The sequence below is a fragment of the Crocuta crocuta genome, unplaced genomic scaffold (genome assembly GCF_008692635.1).
Source record: "Crocuta crocuta isolate KB4526 unplaced genomic scaffold, BGI_CrCroc_1.0 scaffold102, whole genome shotgun sequence".
In the NCBI taxonomy this organism is placed as follows: Eukaryota; Metazoa; Chordata; class Mammalia; order Carnivora; family Hyaenidae; genus Crocuta; species Crocuta crocuta.
Genome location: NW_027530019.1, coordinates 394,977 through 416,774, shown reverse-complemented (window position 1 = coordinate 416,774; position 21,798 = coordinate 394,977). Strand labels below are relative to the sequence as shown.

At 38.1% G+C, this 21,798-nt stretch overlaps 1 protein-coding gene across 2 annotated transcripts in view; it reads left to right on the top strand.

The window, feature by feature from the left end:
* The window catches only part of UNC13C (unc-13 homolog C), a 558,456-nt gene that overhangs the window by 485,458 nt on the left and 51,200 nt on the right, over positions 1-21,798 (top strand). For both annotated transcript variants that reach the window (XM_077764313.1, XM_077764311.1), the window contains 2 exons: positions 5,399-5,479; positions 19,497-19,644. In XM_077764313.1, the coding sequence (XP_077620439.1) occupies positions 5,399-5,479; positions 19,497-19,644 (229 nt within the window). The remainder of the gene's footprint in view (positions 1-5,398; positions 5,480-19,496; positions 19,645-21,798) is intronic.

Sequence of the window (21,798 nt, the reverse complement as noted above, 5' to 3'; positions counted from 1 at the left end):
AGATGGTGAATAGATGGAAACATTTATCTATTAAAAATATATATATATATAGGGGCACCTGGGTGGCTCAGTCAATTAAGTGTCTCTCATGTTTTGTGAGTTTTGAGAGCCCTCATCGGGCTCTGTGCTGACAGCTCAGAGCCTGGAGCCTGCTTCAGATCCTATGTCTCTGTCTCAAAAGTAAATAAACATTTTTTTAAAATTAAAAAAAAAGAATAAAGGAATTATTGGTTGTCTGTGAAAAGTAATGAGCTAACTACAATTCAGCAAGAAACTATCTTCCTACTAGTAACAATATACAGCATGGCAGGACTAAGATGTATGGTCTGTACTCTCCCAATCTGCTTTAAGGATGAATCATGCCAGGGCACTTGAGGAACTCAATCAGGTAAGTGAACCATTCTTGATTTTGGCTCAGGTTATGATCCCAAGGTTGTGGAATCAAGCCCTGCCTTGGGCCTGGTGCTGAGCTTGGAGCCTGCTTAAAATTCTCTGTCCTTCTTGTGCTCTCTCTCAACACAAAAAACAAAAACAAAGGATCAAAATTTAGGGACTGAATTGTATGGTTTTCTTTTTTCCCTCATATATTTCCAATAGTTTTCAGCATTACTGTTTTTGGGGTAAATTAGATAGCATATTTTGTTTCATATACCAATCAGGCTTTGTATAAATAAAGGCCAAATTGAGTGTTTCATAGAAATCCATTAAAGTCTAGAGAAATCCTAAAGACAAGAAAGCTAGTGTGGGAAAATGAAACTCATCAAAGCAGCTATTGAACTTGTCAATATATTCAAGCACATTATAAGTGAGGACTTGCTGACTAAATAACCCTACCCTTTATTATTGCTGAAATTCACAGGACTATACATTTGTGCAGGGAACTTCAAGTTCTGTCCTTCAATGATAGGAACTTTGCTGGTGAAAATATATATTGTGCTTCTATGACTGACTTTTTTTTTGTTTTTTACTTAGAATAATGTCCTCCAAGTTCTTCCATTTTGTTGTATATGGGTAGATTTTCTTCTTTTTAGGGGCCAAATAAGATTCTATTGTATGTAGATACCATGCTTTATTTATCCAGTCATCCACTGATGGATGACATATAGGCAAACATTGTGCTTATTGTAGAAATACATGATGTTTTAATTCCGTTTCTGTCTCTAGAATATAATGTGTATCATGGGGATGTGTTCTAGACACAGACCTCCTTGGTTCAAATTCTACTTCAGTTGCTTTCAACTGTGTGACATTGCCCAAAGTATCTTACCTTTTTAATCTTCAGATATGGCATTTATAAAGTCCAAAAAAAAAAATGTGAACACTTTGTTTATAGGATTATTGTGAGGATAAAGTAGATAATCCATACACTATCTTTGCATGGTTATTGCAAAGACTATGCCACCTCCCACTCACAGAAGCTGCCAGCTCAGTTAGGTGTCCCTGGGATTGTTTTGTGTCTATAACACAGGGGAAGGATAAGCCATGTGACTGCCTAATTACTTACTTTGATAAAAGAGGTGTCCTATAATTTCCATACCCTACAGTTTCCACTTACTCAGAAAGTAATATTAAAAGCTAATAATCCATTTAAAAGACCTCATTGTCACCTCCAGTTGCTTCTCACAGGTATTCAGTTACGTTGATGGTCTGGAGGAAAGGTAAAACATAGAAGTTACTACCACACAAATCTTGATCCCTTCCTTTATCCCCCCCACCCCCCTTATTTTCTTCCTAGTATTTCTATTCCCTTCTCTGAAAACTAGGTTTATACAGGGTGGAAATCTCTTATATAAAACGATGAAGGTGAAACAGCATAGTATCTGATTACAAAAGAAACAGTCCTGGCCATGCTGCTAGTATCTGTGTGATGTCAGAAAACAGTCTATCTCCCACAGCTACTGTTTCCTGAGTTAGAAGTTCTATCGGCCAGAACTGTTTTCAGTTCCAAGTAATAGAAAGCCAGACTAACAGAAACAAGGGAGGAATTTATTGCTACATGAAATTTTATAATTCTCGATAACTCTGCTTGCCATCACTGCTTGATTAGGAACTCAAAGAAACAGAACCCAGTTAGTATCTCTAAACTCTGTTCTTTCCTTTTTGATATATATCCATAACAAACCTACCTTCCTATTTGTAAGATGGTTTCCTAGTCTCTGTAACATCATTCAGACTTGAAATCTTGCAGTGAAGAACACCCAATTTGATGCGGGAAATTCCAGCAAACCCCACCGGCACATCACGGGCTCATAGTGTTATCACCACTCTGAAGCCCGCCACTGTGACCTAGGCCATTTGGCTTAACTCCCATACCAACCCCTGAGCTGGGTGTTGAGTCAGTCAGCTCTGTTCAAATCTTATGAACCTTGAGTGGACTAGAGACAGTTCCCCCAGAGGGCACCTGTTAGGAGGATAAAATCATAGTTCACAATAAAACATAACACTTAATTCCCTCTGCAACTTCTAAACTTCTTCAAGACTATAATAAACTAAAAACAAATTACTGATTAGATGTCCTAGAAGGGTTTTATCATCAGCACTGAAATAATCCAAAGGACTAAAAATAGAATCTTGTATCCATTGGTGATAGTTTATATTAATAGATTAGTTCTAAATTATATTTTCCTATTACTGGCCATTGATTTTTTAATTTTTAAATTAATTATTAGTCTACTTGGTCATTACTAGTTGAATTATACAAGAATAAGGCCTTTACAATATTATGTAAAATTAAAACTTTGACCAGAATAAAGAACTTCAAATTTTACAAATCATTTCCCCTTATTTTACTAAAATGTCATTTCTATTTGTTCTTCATCTTAAACAATGGGCCTTTACATTTTTCACATATTAGTTTGAAAGCATATTTGGATAAATTCAGAAGTCCTATATGGAAATATTAAAAAATAACTGGGGCGCCTGGGGCTCTCGCTTAATTAAGCATCCAACTTTGAGTCAGGCCCTGCTTAGGGCTCTGTACTAACAAACAAACAGCTTAGAGCCTGGAACCTCCTTCAGATTCTGTGTGTCTCTCTCTCCCTACCCCTCTGTCTCTCTGTCTCAAAAACAAATTAATTAATAAACATTAAAAAAATTAATCTTGATTAAAAAAACAACTTATTTTAAAGAACACAGGGTCAAGGAAAATAAAACAAGGAGTGAAACTGTTTTGCTGCATTTGGCTGTGATTTAGGATTAATCTGTTGAAGAAGTATTTATTCAGTTATTTAACATATTCTTTATGACTTTCTGCTCTGGAGCTTCATAATGTATGTATATTATGTATGCCCAACTTATTACTGTTTAATGGGATCAGATTTATTCAGCATTTTTTTACATATTTATTTTTGAGAGAGAGAGAAGCAGACAGAGGACCTGAACGAGGTCAGCACAGAGCCCAACATGGGGCTTGAACTCACAAACCCTGAGATCATGACCTGAGCCAAAGTTGGACACTTAACTGACTGAGCCACTCAGGTTGGCATAATTTTTTTAAATAAATTTTCATGGAGAGGTGATGCGATATTAAAACCAATTAATACATCAGAGACTAGAAGTTTACTGCAAGCAAGCAGTAACTCCTTGGTCAGTAACTCATTGCCAGCCTCTTTCAGAGACTCCTTTATTTGAATGAACTATTTTTAAATCCCAGAAAATTATTTCCTGCAAAATTTACATTTTTTCTATAATATAGAAAGAGTTGAAGCCAGAGATTTAATATGAAATTTTTATTTTTTAAAATTTTTTGTTAGTTTATTAGCAAAGCAAAATGACAGACATGACACAGCCTTCTTTCAACTTGATATGCTGGGTGGACATGCTTAGGTCATTAAGCAATGCAATAAAAAGGAAAGGAATATCAGTTTTTGCAGATGAAGAAGAAAAAAATTGGTTGGCATATCGGTCTGGAAGTATTTATATTTACTTACCTTAATGTATTTCCGCCTATAATTTAGTAAACATTTCCCATTACTCTTTGAGTCTCAATGGATAGTTAATAATCCTTTTTTTAAAAATATTAAACTCAAACTCATATATTTGAGTTTAAAACCTTGTATCAGAGAAAGAAGTAGAGAGATGCAGAATTGTATATGATGGGTCCATGAAGCATTATATCATTTTTTCAAAACCATCCAAAAGAAGAGGATTTCATTCAAGCGTACCTACAAGATATGCTGAAAGAAGTACAATTCAGTTACCAAAAATATATTGAATGCCTAATAGGTTACAGTTGCCAAGATAGGCTCTGAAAGACTATAGGCTTAAGACATAGATCAAGATTCTCTTCAAGAAGTCATGGTATCTATCTACCAAATAAGAGAATAAGAAAAGGGCTACGATTGGATGAGTCACTGGGCATGATTGCACAATTTGTGCACTACACAAAAGTGCCTATCTGAGGGAGCAAATGACTCCTGTAATGGAGCCCATGCTCCACTTGCCAAGCTGTATGTGTTGATGTAGAGCTGTGCCCTGCAGAAAAAGAGGCACCTGTTATTACTGACAAAAGACACTGACCGATCCATTAGTCAAGCCATTCATTCTCAGAGCTATGTCCACCACATGGACTTTGCTTTAATTCACATAAAGGCACCTATGTAAGTTAGAATTTAATCTCCAGGAGGAAGAAAGTCTTCCTTTTACTGAACAGCATATCACAATCACTAGGACAGCACTGGCATACGGTAAACACTCAATAAGTATCTGTTGAATGTTGCTGACTAGAATAGTGGCAGCTCTGGGAAGACTATCAATCAATTTGGGGAGTGAGGGATTTTTTTAAATGTTTTCTTTAGATTTCTATTTGTTTTATTATTGTCTTCAACTTCCTACCATCATTTCCCTAAGAACTTTGAATGATGGGCTGAGATAGTCCATAGTGAATACATGAGAAACATCCATTATAAGTATGGAAATCAGGTCGAAAATATTGAAAAATATTTTAAAGTATTGAAGATATGCAGAGCCAAATTCACTTAACACTTGGGGGCTTTGCTTACTATGACTAAGCATGAAGGGGATGCAAGAAAGAGACTAAATTGGGGCCATTATATTTAAAGTAGACTTTAACAGTAGTGATTGAAAGAAGTCAAAATTACCTACTAAATCCCTGTCATGACTGATCTTCCTCAGTGTGACAGAACATTGAAAAAGTTTTGACGCATATTTCCAGGTGTCTTTTTTTCCTATCATTAACATGGAAGTGAAAAGTAAAGCCACATATGGATCAAAGTTCAGTATTTCTTTATTTTTTGAAGAGTGGATATTTTTTTTTGGATATGACAATAATCATCTAAAATGTGTCCATGTGGTGATTATGCAGATTTTGTTTGAAAATAGCTGTTAAATGAATGAACTGGTTCATTTAGAAGTTAACTGTTGTTATCCTGTTTTCTAGGAGCACATGATTCGGGAGGATGCCAAGGGTCTGACACCAAGACAGTGTGCTGTGATGGAGGTGGTCCTGGCTACCATCAAGGTAAGGTTACAGTACTCCTGAATTATGCATCCAGAGTCCTCAGTTTACCCTCAGAGAAAGTTTCCCCACATGGATATCTATAGTGCTGTTCCATCCATCCATACAGAAGGTAGTTGTGTCAGATTGAGCGCATACAGTCTCCATAGTATCCACCTTACTCTTCCCTTATACTTGCTTCCTCTGTTTCTGGAAAACATGTGTGAAACTTATGCTGTAACATATGTTTTCAAAGAAAGACCTATACTCTGCCCCCAAAGTTCAATTAAGTAGATGCTTCAGGAGGTTTGGGGCTAACAGAATTTCTTTTTATGTTTTGTACGCTTGTTGAAATGGCTTTTAAAAGATCAATCTTCTCCTTTATTTTAGTGAGTGCAATAATTTAATTTTCTGCTGAAAACCCAAAGGCATTGTGTTGTGTGCATCAATTTTTCATAGCCAAAGGTTGACCAAAAGTTATTGTGGTGTGGGCTAAATATGGACAGACCTCAAAATATAACTTAGAAGCTCTTTGTTTCCATATAATTCCTTTTCTATTTATATACATATATTTCATATTTATGTACATGCATTTTATATTTACATGTGAAAGCTTATCAAAGAGTGAAAAATTAATTTATTGTCTAAATTTAAACCATGTCCATTGTCTCCATGCTTCACTAAAGGAAGCATCTATTATCCAGGATGTGTGACCAGTGTCGCAAAAACTGCTAGTTGCAATGAGCCCTTTTCAGAGCACAGAATTGTCTCACAGGATAGAAACAGACATTACAGTGGAATTCATTAAAACAGACTTGTGCAACAATTGGGTACCTACACAAAACTGTTTAACTCACAACTTTTGTTTTGCAGTTTCAGCATTTAATAAGAGGCCATCTTTTCCTGCTTCAGTGTCAAAAACTGCAAAAAGAAAGTTGTGAGGTGAGAATTTAGTGACACCTTGTAGAAACTGGAGAGTGTCAGTTTAGGCAGTGAGACTACAGCAATGGAGTTTCTAAAGTTACAGCTATAGAGTTATCTGCAAGTATGGAAATTTTGCATGGTCATTTTGAGGGAAAAATGGAAAACATGAAAAACAGAGAAAACAGCAAAAATCAACTCTTTTTAAAAATTATTTTCAGGGCACCTGGGTGATTCAATCGATTGAGTGTCTTATTTTGGCTCAGGTCATGACCTCGAACTTCCTCAGTTCAAGCCCCACTTTGGGCTCACTGCTGTCAGTGCAGAGCCAGCTTCAGATCCTCTGTCTCTCTGCCCCTTCCCAACTGGTGCTTTCTCAAAAATACATAAAAGAAACATTTAAAAAAATAAAATTTTCAAAAAATGAGTAAGAAATGACTGACCTTTGGAGTTATAGCAGAACTAATGGCTACAAATTAGGAAATGCTAGTAGAAAAAATAAGAACTTAGAAGCGCACCGTGAACAGGGGAAGAAAAGTACGATTTTTAGAAACTCAATTCAGCCCTTCATGGATTTTATTAAGTCACTGCAGGACTTTAAGAGAGGAAGGAAAATATGTTGTTTGAAAAGAGACTGGCATTCAGACCTAAAAAGAGACTGGCATTCAGACCTAGCTCCTGTCCCTAACACCAATATTTCTACCTGTGGGCTTAGTTATGCCCAAAGTCTGGGACATTCCTGATATCCAACCAAGTTCCCTTGTTGTACATCTTGACAGCTCAAATACCCCTATCTTCCTGTCGAAGTCATCTGGGCTGATCTCTTAATTCGGTCTCAGACGGTTCCACTAGCTGGTGTCCAGGATCCAGTAAACGGGTCCATGTCATTATCTTGTTCCTCCAGGACTCAGGTCTGACTCTGGTCCTCCTGAACCTCAGAGCCTGAGGTCGGGTCTCTATGCAACACCTGCTGGGCCTATTAGGAGACTCTCTTGCCCCTGTAGTCTACCCATATGCCAAGGCATGCACCTGGGCCTTCATTTCTATGGCTCTATAGTCAGTTTGCCAAAGCCGGGACTCTCGTTATTTTGTCTGATTCTGAGATTTTTCCTAACTCATTATCCCACCAAGCACTAATTCTCTTCTGACTACAAAGGAATTCAGGAAAAAGAGGAATCCTACTTAAAAGAATTGTAGCTCTGACAGCTAGCAACTCAAGGTCAGCTTGGAGCCCAGCAGAGGGAACCCTGTAAAGCTAGTAGAGACCTCATGAGAAAGATGTTCTTTTGCAGAAGGACCGGATGCTACCCAGGCTAACTCACAAAGGCTGCCAAAGACATGAGCCTGGTTCTTCTTTAGCTCAGTTTATGCAAGTAATCTGGAAATAAAAAATGAAGAAGGAGAATGCTATGGAGTTTGTAGATGATAGACTGAAATAGTGTTTTACACTCCTTCAAATACCTTCCATGTCTGTACATCTCCTCTCCTGATCCTTATAAACATCTGGCTGTTAATTACGTCAGGAGTGACCATTCCCATTTTATACATTAAACAACGGAGGCTGAGCGGGTTTAAGTTACCATCACAGACCAGAGAGCTGCTAATAATTGGCGGAGCTGAGAAAGGGCTCCAACCTCTAAAATCCGTGTCCTTGCTTCTATGTCACATTATTTCCTGCTAACAGAGTGGTGGTAAGATGTCACAGGCCAAAATGGATGCTATTTCTTCAGAAAGATCAGTTATTTCTAGATTAAAATACCAGACTTCAATTATTTTTATTTTCTAGAGATGATGTAACATCTCTCAACCTCTAAAAATATAAAGTCTCTTAAATACTAAACTTTTGTGACACCTGGGTGGCTCAGTCAGTTAAGTGTCTGGCTTCATCTCGGGTGATGATCTCTCTTATTTGTGAGTTCGAGCCCTGTGTCAGGCTCTGTGCTGACAGCTCAGAGCCTGGATCCTGCCTCTGATTCTGTGTCTCCTTCTCTGTCTCTCTCTCTCTGCCTTTCCCTTGCTTGTGCTCTGCGTCTCTCTCAAGAAATAAATAATGGACATCAAAAAATATAAATACTAAAAATTTAATTGGACTATTTTGTCATGCCAGCCACAGGTTTCAGTTATGAATCAAAAGGAGAGAATATAGCACAAGAACCAGAAATTACAGTGATCTGCTGCAGCTAGCACAAGTGGGCTTTGAGACCTTTCATTTACCTGCCAACATGCAACCAAATCAAAAGTATTTGAAACTAAAGGTACATACAGTGACAGCGATGAGGCAGATAGCCAGAAATTTAGGCCAATAGGGAAACCCTAGTTCGAAGGGGTCCTAGTTTAGCTTTTGAGTCTCAGACCCATATATCAGGAAGACTCAGGATTGCTATGAGATATTGTGAAATGTGGTTTTCTTTCAACAACAACAACAAAAAAAAAGCAGATCTTTTCCTCAACAACACGTACTCTTGACCTGAGCATGAATCCCAAGAACTTAAGGAAATTCCCGTCTGGAGCAAACCTCAGATTATTTTCAGATAAAGTCTGAAAATTGAAAAACCCAAGGAAAAAAAGCTGGCTGGTTTTTATTTTTGTCCAGCCTTCCAAATTGCCCTGGAATGACTTGTTCTTTGCACCCAAACATGAGGCTCTACAGTATATGTTGCAGATATTTGACATCATGTAGCTACAATATAGAGATTTCCCTAAAAACAATAACCATATGAATGAGAGCCTTCTAGAAATCTGGAACTTTTGGTATAAAGGAGAGAATTTGGACCAAATATGAATATCTATTCAAATATAGCTTTGGAATTTACTTATTACGTATTTAATCCTATATAACACCGTTTCTGAAATTTTGGATTTCAGACAAATAAATAGAAAGACAAATGATGTTCTGTCTCTGAGGCTGTTACCCTGACTGAGGTCCTATGTTATCCATTATTCATGAGGCAATTTTGGTGGCTGCTTCTCAGCATCTTTTTTATCATTATAAGCATAGTTTTTGCATTATTTAAAACTCAGCTGCTCATGAGAACAAAATAACTTACCTAGTTTGACATACTGCAATTCAAAAATTGTTACTTGAGAGCTTACTTGTATGTAGAAAATATGGTAAGCAAGGAGAGGAGGTGGCTAAAGAGAGGAGAGATCTTGCTCTAGACTTATGAAGACCAACCTCTAAAATAAGAGGTGTGGACAAAGTGCTGGGGAGTGCAGAGAGGGTAATATATTCTCTGGGAGTGTCTAGGGAAAAGCTTCATGGCGAGAGAAGCTTTGGGGTTGAGAAGCTGAAATAGAGAAAGCAAGGGAGAACGTCACTGTAGGCTTAGAGAAAATCTTGAATGTGAGAAGAGGTGGGTCCATCTGCAACATTCTAATAGTCCAGTGTAGAGGAACAGATCATGACTGGTTGAGTATTGTAGGGGAAAAAAGAAAAGGAACATTGGATGGGAGCCAAAATGCTGACACTTCTACCAAGGTAAATGGGAAAGAGTAGCATATTCTGATCTGATGTAGAAAAGAGGACTCCAATTGTGGTAGAAAGTAATTGCTAAAATATCTGTCGAACAATTCTTTAAAAAAAGAAATAAACCTTAGTCATTAAAGGCAGATTATATCTGAGTTTGCAGAATGAATTGTCTGCATGGATTTTCTAAAAATATGTGATGATGGCAAATTGTTATCAAAACAGTGTATGAAACCAGGAAGAAAATTCCTCCTGCCAACTTGTAAAGAAACATTAGCATGTTCCCATCAGTCAGTAAAAATAGATTGTAAAAAATCTTCAAATTACATGACAAATTTAAAGAATTAGAGGAATTTAGAAGTTTTACAGGGTTTATGAAAGGAATGACTTGTTAAACAGGCAGACAGTATTTATCCTAATTTTCAATTTGGTGGTACTATTTGTTTCTCAAAAATTATAACCAGGTCTAAAGTACTTTAAGTTTTGCAGCTTTATGAAGAATATTTTCAACAGAACAAAAATCTCTGATTTTTCTTTAAGATAAAGAAAATGACACACACAGCTCTTTCAACCTCCATTCAGATGGAATAATAGTGTTTCTCCCCACCCACCCTTCTATTATGAATCCCGTGTATTACTGTATTAGGGGGGAAGCCTTTGCAAATATCAGAATATGGATGTAAATACAAATGTAAATAAAATATTTGGAACCACCTGAGGAATTATATCACTGACAATGATCAGAGTATCAGGACAATAAGATAATGAAGAAAGAAAAATACCACAGCGTGTAAATCACTGTCCACTCTGATGGGGATAATAATAGGGCTGAAGAAATTATTGTCAGCAAATTAAATGAGTTATCACATGGAAAACAATTAAAACAACAGTTCCTGCTGTCTATAAATGTGACTATCAGATCACCTGAAAACTAGTTTATTTTGGATGAGCCTCTTTCTACTGTTTAACGCAAGAGCGCACATATTCTACTACAATTGTGGGATTTTTTTCCTCCCTTAGTAAGCCTTTCATTCTCTCTCAATGAAGCTATTAAATCTGATTCTCTGCTCCAAGCAATAGTCCAAGTCCTTATGGTTTTGCCCTCTGACCTTTTGGGTTTGTGTGCTCAGCATCTTCTCTAAGGGCACAAACCCTTAGACTCTTGAGTGTTCCCTGAGACTTACTTCCCTCTGGGAAGCAGTGCTGCTTGTTGTTTTCTTTTCAAGCACATTAAAAATTAAATAATAATGCATGTTAACTTCTAAGTAAACAGTGTAAGATGTGTAACAGGTGATACAGATGCCAATTGAGGGGCACAGATAAAAAGTGAGAAGAGGGAACCACCAGTGTAAGCTCAGGAGATCAGGAAAAGCTGGAGGAGGATCATGAAAGACACATGGGAGTCCGCAGGCTGGATAGGAAATACAGTAGTTTTCCCTGGAGAAAGATTCATGACTTGAACATAATTAGGGGAAAGGGAACTTCATCATGGAAAGGCACAAGACCAGAGGACTGGCTGTCTGTCAGTGACTGACCTACTCTATGGGACTGGTCTGGATATTACTAGAGGTTTGGATTAGTGAAGTTACATAAAACGAGGATTCAGGAAACGTTTGGATTGAAAGAACAGAGACCCTTTTGCACCTTTGGTGTATTCAATAAAAGAGGAGCCATTGATGATTTCGTAACTACATGGCATACTAAATGTGGCATTTTAGCAATGGAAGACTTACAGAAATGTGCAAAATGCATGGAATGGTTCAAGGTTTAGTCGCAGAGGTCAGTTACACTTATTTAATGCATAAGATGATGAGGGCGATCAATGGGTAGTGGCCGTAGGAGTAGAAGTGAAAGAAAGATATGAATGACACCAGAAGGGGAAGCTCATTGGAACTTGGCACCTGAAATTGAGGCAAGGGTGAGGTGACTCAGAGGTTTCTGCCCAGAGGATGACAAAGCACGGTTCCACTGAAAAAAATAACAAATTAGGCAGGATGGCTGTTTTTCTACTGCCACATGGAAGTTAAATACGGTAGCAGGAGAATAGACCCAAATATCTAGTAAGTGGCGGCAAGAGGGCTGATGCTTAGGAAATTCTGCCAATTAAGCATGTCTTCTTCTACGTAGAAAGAACTCCACAGTTCACAAATGTCGGAGGCTGCCTCCGACAGGTCCAGGGGTCCCTGAAGGATGGACGGTGCTGGCGAGGGAGGGAGTGAGAGCCCCGAGATCCTTTCTGATCACCAGGCAGGCATCTCTGTCCTGTCGGGTTTGGTGTCTTTATTTATAGGTCAAATGTTAACATGGCATCAGGAAATGGAATGTTTACAATGGATAGCTCTTTGTGAGAAGAGGTTTTTGGAAAATGTACAGAAACAGGTTTTACAGAAGTCTTCTTGCAGAACTGCCCCAATTATAGTGAGGTTGAGTAACTAAGAAGATGACAGGGTGTTCACAGATTTTAATAACGCTAAGATTAAGTCATAGGTTTGTAGTTACCCTTATCCAACCTCATCACAGCTGCCAGGGTAAGGGAAGGTGTTTGTGGAAAGTAGGCCTTAGGGAAGGGGCTGCTATTCACCATCAGTTAACAAAGGTGTATGTACTAATTTATCTTCTGCCCTTATCTGTTCCTTCTCTCTAAGTTAGGCTCTTTGTCTCCGGGCAAGACTTGATTTTCCTGTTATATTCTTAATGGCACCAGAGAGTCAACCATACCTTTAAAGAGTTTAGCTCATTTCCAATACATAGAATAGCCTCTTCGAGGACATTTACCTTTGTGTCTAGTTTTATGATTTCTTGAAAAGCTAGGGCATGAGAGACATTTTTGGTTAGCTGATTTACATGTTGAGCTGTATAAATGTCCTGGACTAATGCAACGGTAGAAAAAGAATTGTACATGTAACAGTCAATCCTTTATGAGTAAGGGTCATTAGCCTGTTCATAGCTCAAGGGAAAGTATGGAGGGAAAGAGGACCTTCTGGAGACACGATGTCTGTTCCCATAATCAAAAGAAGTTCCCACAATAAATTCCTTCACAAGGTGCAATCATCATACCAGGGCCAGAATAAAGGGACAAGTCACTCCCGACATTGATCAACAAGGTACCTTGGGGGTCAGTGCTCAAGCAGAAATAATTGAGTGGGGGTGGATATCAGTCGTCATCTGATTAGCAAGAGACCGTGCAAACTTGCTTTAACCTCACCAGGAGTTTTCTCGACTAGTGGGCTCAGAATGGCTCCCAACACACAAAGCTCTTGGAGACTGAGAAATTCATCTCATCCCTACAATACATACATGTATCCCGCCCATGTCAGGAAGGGTGTACGTTTCTGCTCCCATTGGACAAACGAATGAGCTGAAACTCTGAGGTCACATAATCTATGCACAGAATACACTGCAAAGAGGAAAAATGATGACTTTACATTTTCTCACACATTTTTAAGTAAAAAACAGAGTCAAAGAGGTGGAAAAGATTCTAAAATCTCAGAATTAGAAACAGAATCCAACATCCCCTTTCCTGCTCATATAGACATACATCATATACAATGTTGTTGGCCTGTTGGCCTGTAGTCAAATGGCCACCACTCAATGGCCAGTGATGGGACCTCACTAACTCACAGATAGCAGCCTCAATTTTTAAGATGTACTTATTATTAAAAAGGTTATCTTAATATCAAACTAATAATTGTTTGCCTGGTACTTTTAGCTCTGCATTGGTCCTCCTGTCCTTAATTCTACTTCCTTTTCCATATGATAGCCTCTCATACATTGAAGGAAACCAACATGTCTCCCCAATTTACCTGCAGCCGTTTATTGAATGACATGCCTTCTGGACCTTACAAAATTCTGGCAATCTCCCTTTGGATGCCCTCTACTTTTTCATATGTCTTATAAATGATGAAGCCTAGGAATAAATTTATCATGACCCTAATATTTCAAATATGTTATAATAAACAGAGAATTCTATTGCTCTATCATAGCTTTCGTCTTGGTTGGTCTGTCTTTATTAATGCATGATCAGAATTCATTAACTTTGATACCTGCCCCACCACTTATTCAATCATCATGTTAAACCTGAGACAAAACAGAGCTTTTTGGCTTTTAAAATTTTACTGATATTAAAGCTGGGTCACCCCATTCTGTACTTTGCAGTAAACTTTTTATCATAAATATAGGTCTTTTCCTTTATTCTATTTTTTTCATGTCGTCATCCTGTAAATTTTGACCCACGATTCCAGGCTGCCAAGACCTTTCTGAAACCAATCCTGTCATTCGAAGCAATAATGTCAAGCTTTGGCTCAACCGTAGTTTTAAAAACATGCTTTCTGCTTCTGTCCAAGTCCATGGTGAAAATATCAGCCAGGACAGGGCCAAGGGTAGAGAGAAGGACATCCAGCTGACATCCTTATGCTTCACAGCTGTGAAGAGCAATCTTGTCCTTAGCTCTCTGATTAAAAATCCTTTTCTTGAATGAGGAGAAAATAGCCTATCCCAACTTACTCTACCAATTAATTATTTTCTGTGAATTTCTATTATTCTAAGTAAACATCTGAAAAGATTAAACTGGAGGTTCTTTGTTTACACTGCTGGTTGCAGAGGAACAACATGAAACCGAGTCCCAATTTTTCCTTTGTTTGGAGCCAGTGGAGAAAAATTCACTTTTTACATGCATAAGGGAAGCATCTAGCAGGCTTTCAAACCCCATACACACAAATTCTCCTCTAGCNGAGGTCAACTGAGCCACACTGAGCAGTGGATACTGGGGTTTGTTTAATAGCTAAGATGTTCGCTCCCACACATCAGCCTCATTTTTATATACAAGCCTCAGCAAAACACCATCTCCACTGTTCCTGCTTCTCAGGAGCTCTCACAGAGTCAAAACTGAATGTGAAATCTCCGAATGCCAAGGTGTACGCAATAATTGCAGCCCCCTTTCTTATTACCTGTGCCAGTGAGATAAACAGACCCGCGTTCTCAGGAGCAGTCGCCCGGGTTCTGAGCACTCTGTGAAAGGCCTCTATAAAGTAGTATTTTCATTGAGTCTGTATTTGCATAACCATAGAAATCACTTCCTCTGCTCTCTGAGTTAGGAGCCTGTGGCATGTGTTATTTATCTGCACTCACTGAATGGAAACAACTTGTTTTTTCTCCTAAAATTGCTACCTTCTGTCCAGGGTTTGTCTGCAACATCTCCTATTATACAGTGCACTCAAAAGACAAAAGCATCATTTCTGCCCTTATACATCTTGTACTATTTCCTTACAATCCTGCTAGAGCCTTTAGAAGAATGATTTATAACATCCTATTGCTACAAAGGAGGAAGCCAAGTAAGTCTAGTATAATAATCAAAAACTCTCGGGGACCCTTAGGCTTTATGCAGGAACAAACTCATTCCTTGTTTGCTTCCCCTTCATGGTTAGTTCCCCATGTCCCAGAGGCCTACAAAATAATGTCTTAATGGTGAAAACATGTCTTCCTGTATAATTATGAGGAGGACAAGAACAATTACATAGTAGGGGATCCTAAGTGGCTCAGTTGGTTAAGTGTCCAACTCTTGATATCGACTCAGGTCATGATCTCATGGTTGGTAAGTTCGAGCCCCACATGGACTCTGCGCTGACACAGTAGAGTCTGCTTGAGATTCTCTGTCTGTCTCTCTCCGCCCCTCCCCAACTTGCATGTGTGTGCTGCTTCTCTCTCAAAAATAAACAAACATTAAAAAAGAAAAAGAACAAATACACAATATATGGCTTCAGAGCCTAACTCTAGTTCTCTTCTCCTTTGAAGCCTTTTTAGGCCCTTAGAAATACCTGCCTTCTATGAAGTGTAGTCACCTTATTCTCTCCTGGGGTTTCCTAAATCATATCCCATGGAACACTTCAGCCCCCATGAGTGTTAATGGATGACCTGCGTGATTGATAGGTGTCCTAAAGCCAAAGAATGTTAAGAAGCAGGCATGTTAATGAAAGGTTAAGCAGATTTCTTTACTACAGTGGGTCTGAGCACCTTTCACACATTGATGAGCATTGTGAATCTTTAAGGGTACAATGTCATCTCAACTTCTCCAAGCCCTCTACTGCCTGGAGGCAACTTGTGGCTTGCAGGCAGCACAAGTTTAAAGATGAGAACAGATTAACAGTAGCAGCCAGTGTATTTTAAACGATATCAAGGAACTAAATTATGAGAACTACGATTTCATTTCCTGTTAGGTGGTGCTAGGACTGCAACGGTTCCCGTTGGTTATCTACATGGGATTGTCCTCTCTCTCTCGTTCACTGTGCTAAATGCTCTGGTGGCTACTGAATGTACAAATGGCAGTGCTAAAAAACTAACAAACACCCAAGATGTAACCTCTTTGGAAGCCTTTATGGACTCCTTCCCCAAAATAAATGATTGCTACCCCCATTATCTGTACTTTCAAATTATTTTTCTTACATCTGCAACATTATTGGAGTCATTCATTGACAGTTCGGTTACATTTCCTACTAAACTATAATCCATTTAAGAACAACTTCTGCATCTCTACTGCTTTATATCCTTGGCATTCAGCACAAGGTCTGGCTTACAATACAAGTTAGTAAGTATTTGGTAAGGGACAGAAGCAGAGAGAATAGGCAGGAAGACTGATACTGGCTCGATATAAGCCCATAGTTCTGTCCTCACCAATTGTCAGTGTGAAAACTATACTGTCACCACGATGTTTTATATATGGCATTAAAGAACAGTTTTTAAAGCAGAGAATTGTGGGGGCGCCTGGGTAGCTCAGTCAGTTAAGCATCAGACTCTTGGTCTCAGCTCTGGTCATGATCTCACCGTTTCGGGAATTTGAGCGCTGCGTCTGGCTCTGTGCGTCAGCGTGGAGCCTGCTTGAGATTCTCTCTCTCCCTCTCTCTCTGCCCCTCCCCCCTCATGTGCCTCTTTCCCTCAAATAAACTTAAAAACAGAATTGTGACATTCATGCACAATAAATAAATCTCATCAAAAATGTTATTTAACTCATCATTACTGAGGGAACCAGTAAGATCTTACAACTAGCTTATAGGAGAATTCCAAGAACCATAGGATAAGCGATAAGGAGAGTTGGAACCAATTGCAAATAGAGACAACAAGGGTCTAGTCACAGAACAATAATCAATTGCATCCCACTGGAAATAATTAATTTGCATTTCCATGGACAAAAGTCATTGACGTGTTTACCCATTTTGTATAATTTACAGCATTTTATTTTTTTTTAAATGTTTTTTATTTATTTTTAGGAGAGAGCGAGCGAGCGAGCATGAGCAGGGGAGAGTCAGAGACAGAAGGAGTCACAGACTGAAACAGGCTCCAGGCTCTGAGCTGGCAGTCAGCACAGAGCCCGACGTGGGGCTCGAAGCCACGAACCGCGAGATCATGACCTAAGCGAAAGTCGGTCGCTTAACTGACTAAGCCACCCAGGCGCCCCAATTTACAGCATTTTAAATTGCTCAAAGACAATGAAAAGCATAGATAACCCAAATGGGCACATTAGGTAGAACACCCACAAATCTTTTTGTCCATTTCAAAGTCTTTCACAATTTTCTTGACAATTTTCAATAGTCCCAGGAGGTGGCAAAACATCATTTCAGGTACTACTCCTTGCTTTCTTGTACTTCCTTTTATCATAATCTCCTAGCACTTGTGCTCAGATTTGATACTATGAGGCTTGTCGGAAAAATTTGAGAAGCAGAATGTGTTTCCACACATTCCCAGAGATCTTGCCTATTCTTGGTTCCACTTATCCCACTGCGTTTTTACAGTGAGGGTGAGTTATTTCATCTGACAGCTCCCTGCTTCATTATATTAACAGAACTCCAGAGAGCACCCCTCCATTCCTCTAGGGAAACAGTCAATCCAAGATGAACCTTCCCTTCTCAATACATCCATTTAATATTTTCCACCTTAAGTATCATAGTATGTTTCCTGAAACAAGGAACTGTCACATTTTTTGGTCTACCAAGGAACCTGAAACAACTCTGGCCTCATTATCCTCAATAACTACTTTATGCATGGGGAAGTATTTTAACATTTAAAAATTTTTTTTAAATTTTATTTCTGAGAGAGCACAAGTAGGGGAGGGGCAGAGAGCCGGGAGACAGAAGATCTTAAGTGGGTTCTGTGCTGACAGCAGTAAGCCCAACGTACAGCTTAAACTCACAAACTATGAGATCATGACCTGAGCCAAAGTCAGACACTCAACGGACTGAGCCACCCAGGTGCACCAGTTTAACAGGAAGATTAAGGGTTAGGACGCTTTTAGGTAATATATTTCATCCTCTCTTAAAAGGAAAAGAGTTTTGTCACTTTTTTGTGCCTCCTTTACAGGAACATAGATGGCTTGTTTTTACAATGCACCCAGCTAGAATCAGTAAATGCAGTTTTAAGTGGTTATAAATTTTTCTCCCTGGGGAGGGATAGTGTCTGCAATGGAAGCAATCTTTCTTTAAATTCTATTCCCCTTGCCTACTTTCTCTGGCCTATGCCCTGAATCTTCTCTACATCACACTCTTTGAAAGTACACTCACTCAACTGCCTACAAATGCCCAGAATATTTTTCTGCATCTCCCCTAGAATAAGGGAGAAAACCAAGATACTTACGATTTTTTCAATTCATTGAATTATTTTACCTTAGAAGTTTGTAAGGAGTGTGATAAAGGAATGACACGTACCTATTTAGAAGAGGGTATCAGAATCATTTATAGAGCTTTCTCAAAATCTATCATTCTGTGAGAATCATAGATCAAAGCAAGTCAGGTTGCAGTGAGTGTATAGTTTAGTACTATTGGTACAGGGAGAGAGGGAGAACCATTTATCTAACCTTAAGAGCACACTATAAATATGTTATCATCTATAAGTGGTTAGGAGAAAATATCCATAGTTCTATCACATACTCGTATATACTGCCATCCAAAGTGATTTCTGTACATAGTACTGGCAATATGAAAAATGCTAACATCCCCCAATGACTGTATTATTCAAGAGCATATATCTTTTCTATTACCTTAGCTATAGACGTTATAATGGTTTGAGTTTATTGGATGTTTTATTACATTTATCAAATACAAGGTTCAGGGACCTTGAAGACCACTCTGCCTCCTCAGGTCAATCTGTATTTGCACTATTGTGTGTTTAGAGCAAAGGAAGATAGAGCAGTGGACACCTGGTATAGAATAACAAACTAGTATCTGGAAAATTTGTGACCAGGTACTACCATCTTTATGAAATTTTGACAACCTTGGATATTTTTCTATGTCCTGGAAATCAGCCAATAATCAAGTTGACAACTATTACCTCAACCTGTCCTTCTAGAAGCCTTCCAATCACTGCATCTTCATGATCCCATATGCTTACCTGAAGTTTTGAATGAAAGGAAAAATCTTAAGTGCCAAGGATATGGGGTCTGTGATATAAAGCATGTGTTCAGAGATACTGAGGGAATCTGAATTACAGGGTTAATCCTCAGCAATGGGAAAGTGGTGGGATTATCCCTTTGCTGATATTTTACATTGATCATAAAGTATTATTCCATGCGAGCATCACGATTACAGCAAAAAAAAAAAAAAAAAAAAATCCTTCCTTCTGTATTTCTTTCCAAACCCTTCTGCTTATGTTATATATTTTTTTCTTTTATAGCAATACTTTCATGCAGGAGGAAATGGCCTGAAAAAGAATTTCTTGGAGAAAAGCCCAGATCTTCAATCTCTGAGATATGCTCTCAGTCTTTATACCCAGACGACTGATGCCTTGATAAAGAAATTCATTGACACTCAGACCTCACAGAGTAAGTAACACATTGGATGTGAGAATAAAGTAAGCTGAATACAACTAAAATTCAACATAAGAATTATTATAAATAGTATTAATAGCTTTTACTACTATAAATTAAACCATCAATAAGAATTGAGATTATGTTTAATAGAAAATTATCAACATGTTTTAACCTTCATGATTCATAATTTAATAATTTGACTAATACTAGGATGTGCTTAATACTAAAACCATATGGAGTGGTTGACTCTTGTTGGTGATTCCAACTTGATACAGTTTAGTAAAGCTTAGTATTGAATATCCATTGCTGTGACAGTCTCTTCAATTCAGCAAATATAGTGTTTTCTGCTTTTGGTAATTTCCAAATTATAATGATAACTTCCCAAACCTTGACTTTAAATGTAAAATCTCATGTTCTGGGGTTTCAAGAAGGAAAATTTCATTTTACTCTAACTTTATATGAGAGGAATTTGAACTTTTAATTTGAAATGGACTAAAAGGCAAGCATGTTATTGGAAACTCAAGCATGTTTCATGTGGCCAAATTCCCCCCTCATCAGCTTTCAGGATATTACAGGTAAGCAGCCTTTCTTTCAAGTTGCTTTGTGATTTATCGTATTTTGGTTGTTAAATGGATTTAAGGTCAGGCATTTCTGAGAAATGATTGAAAATGTCAGTATGAGTCACAAAAAGCCAAAGGCAGGCTCAAACTCTAGAACATAATAAATTGCACCACAGAAATAATATGAGGAAACTGTCTTCATTCATGAGGATCCTCAGAAAAGAAAGCATACAGATATTTTTGTTTTTTCTGGGATGAAAATACTCCAGATTTCTATGTGTTTTTGATGGGTATTTGAACTTTTCTACTACCTCAAATGTGGATGCTTTGCCTATACTACCAAGGTAGGTGTTAGGTCGTTCCTTCACTTGTCTTTAACACTTTGTGGTTTCTAATAATGTTCAATTAAATGCTACAAAGACTCCTTTTAATGTTCTGTGCTAACCAGGTTACATCTTGGGATAATTCAAGAAAGGAAAAAAAGAGTTGAGCTCATGAAAGGTTGTCAAGAGATACAGAAATATTCAAAACATTAGTCCCTTGAATCCATCATCCCTCAAGATTTTCTGAATGTTAGAAATACGAATGTAATTCTAATGTATCATCCCAGAAAATGTGAGTGTTTGAAACTGTTGCTTTTGTAGGCCCGTAGCCCAACTTTCAGCATAGATGTCGCAGCACACAAAACTACCTATGTGTATCAATTTTGGTATGACTATCAACTGGAAAAGAGTTTGGTATTATTTACTGAGGTTGAAGATTTGCCTTCCCTATGACCTAGCAATTCAACTCCTAGACACAAATCCAAAAATTATGAGTGTGCATGTGCACCAAAGACACATATAAGAAAATTCACAGGAAAAAAATGTCCATGAACCGTTGAACAGTAAAATAAATTCTGGCATATTCATACAGTGAAAACCTGTACAGCCATAACACAAAACATGGCTGGATAAGGACAAACAAAATGTTCAATAAAAGCAACCAGATACTAAGGAATATACACTGTGTGATTAAATTTTTAAGAATTCCAAAAACTATACTGTGGTGTTTAGGAATACACAGTAAAATGACTACACATAGCAAGGAAAGGTCTTCTGTGAAGTAAAGAGCACAGTTCTCTCTGGGGATTAGGGACTGAGGACTTCTGACGGGCCGACAGTTTGCTCTTCCTTGACCTGGTGGTGGTTAGCTGGCTGTTCTCTCTGATACGTGACGACTGACAACATACTTTGTTTTGCCTGTGCTTAATAATTATTTACTGTTACAATTAAAAATTGGGGCACCTAGGTGGCTCAGTCTGTTAAGCCTCTGACTTCGGCTCAGTTCATGATCTTGTAGTCCGTGAGTTTTAGCGCCATGTCGGGCTCTGTGCTGACAGCTCAGAGCCTGGAGCCTGCTTCAGATTCTGTGTCTCCCTCTCTCCACCACCTCTTCCCCACTCATACTCTGTCTCTCTGTAAGATAATCATTTAAAAAATTTTTTTAATTGTTTCCTGAAATAGAAAGGTTAAAAAAATTATGTCAAAATCAAAATTCTTTATTTTCTTTTTTAAGTTTATTTATTTATTTTTAAAGTTATTTATTTTGAAAGAGAAAGAAAATG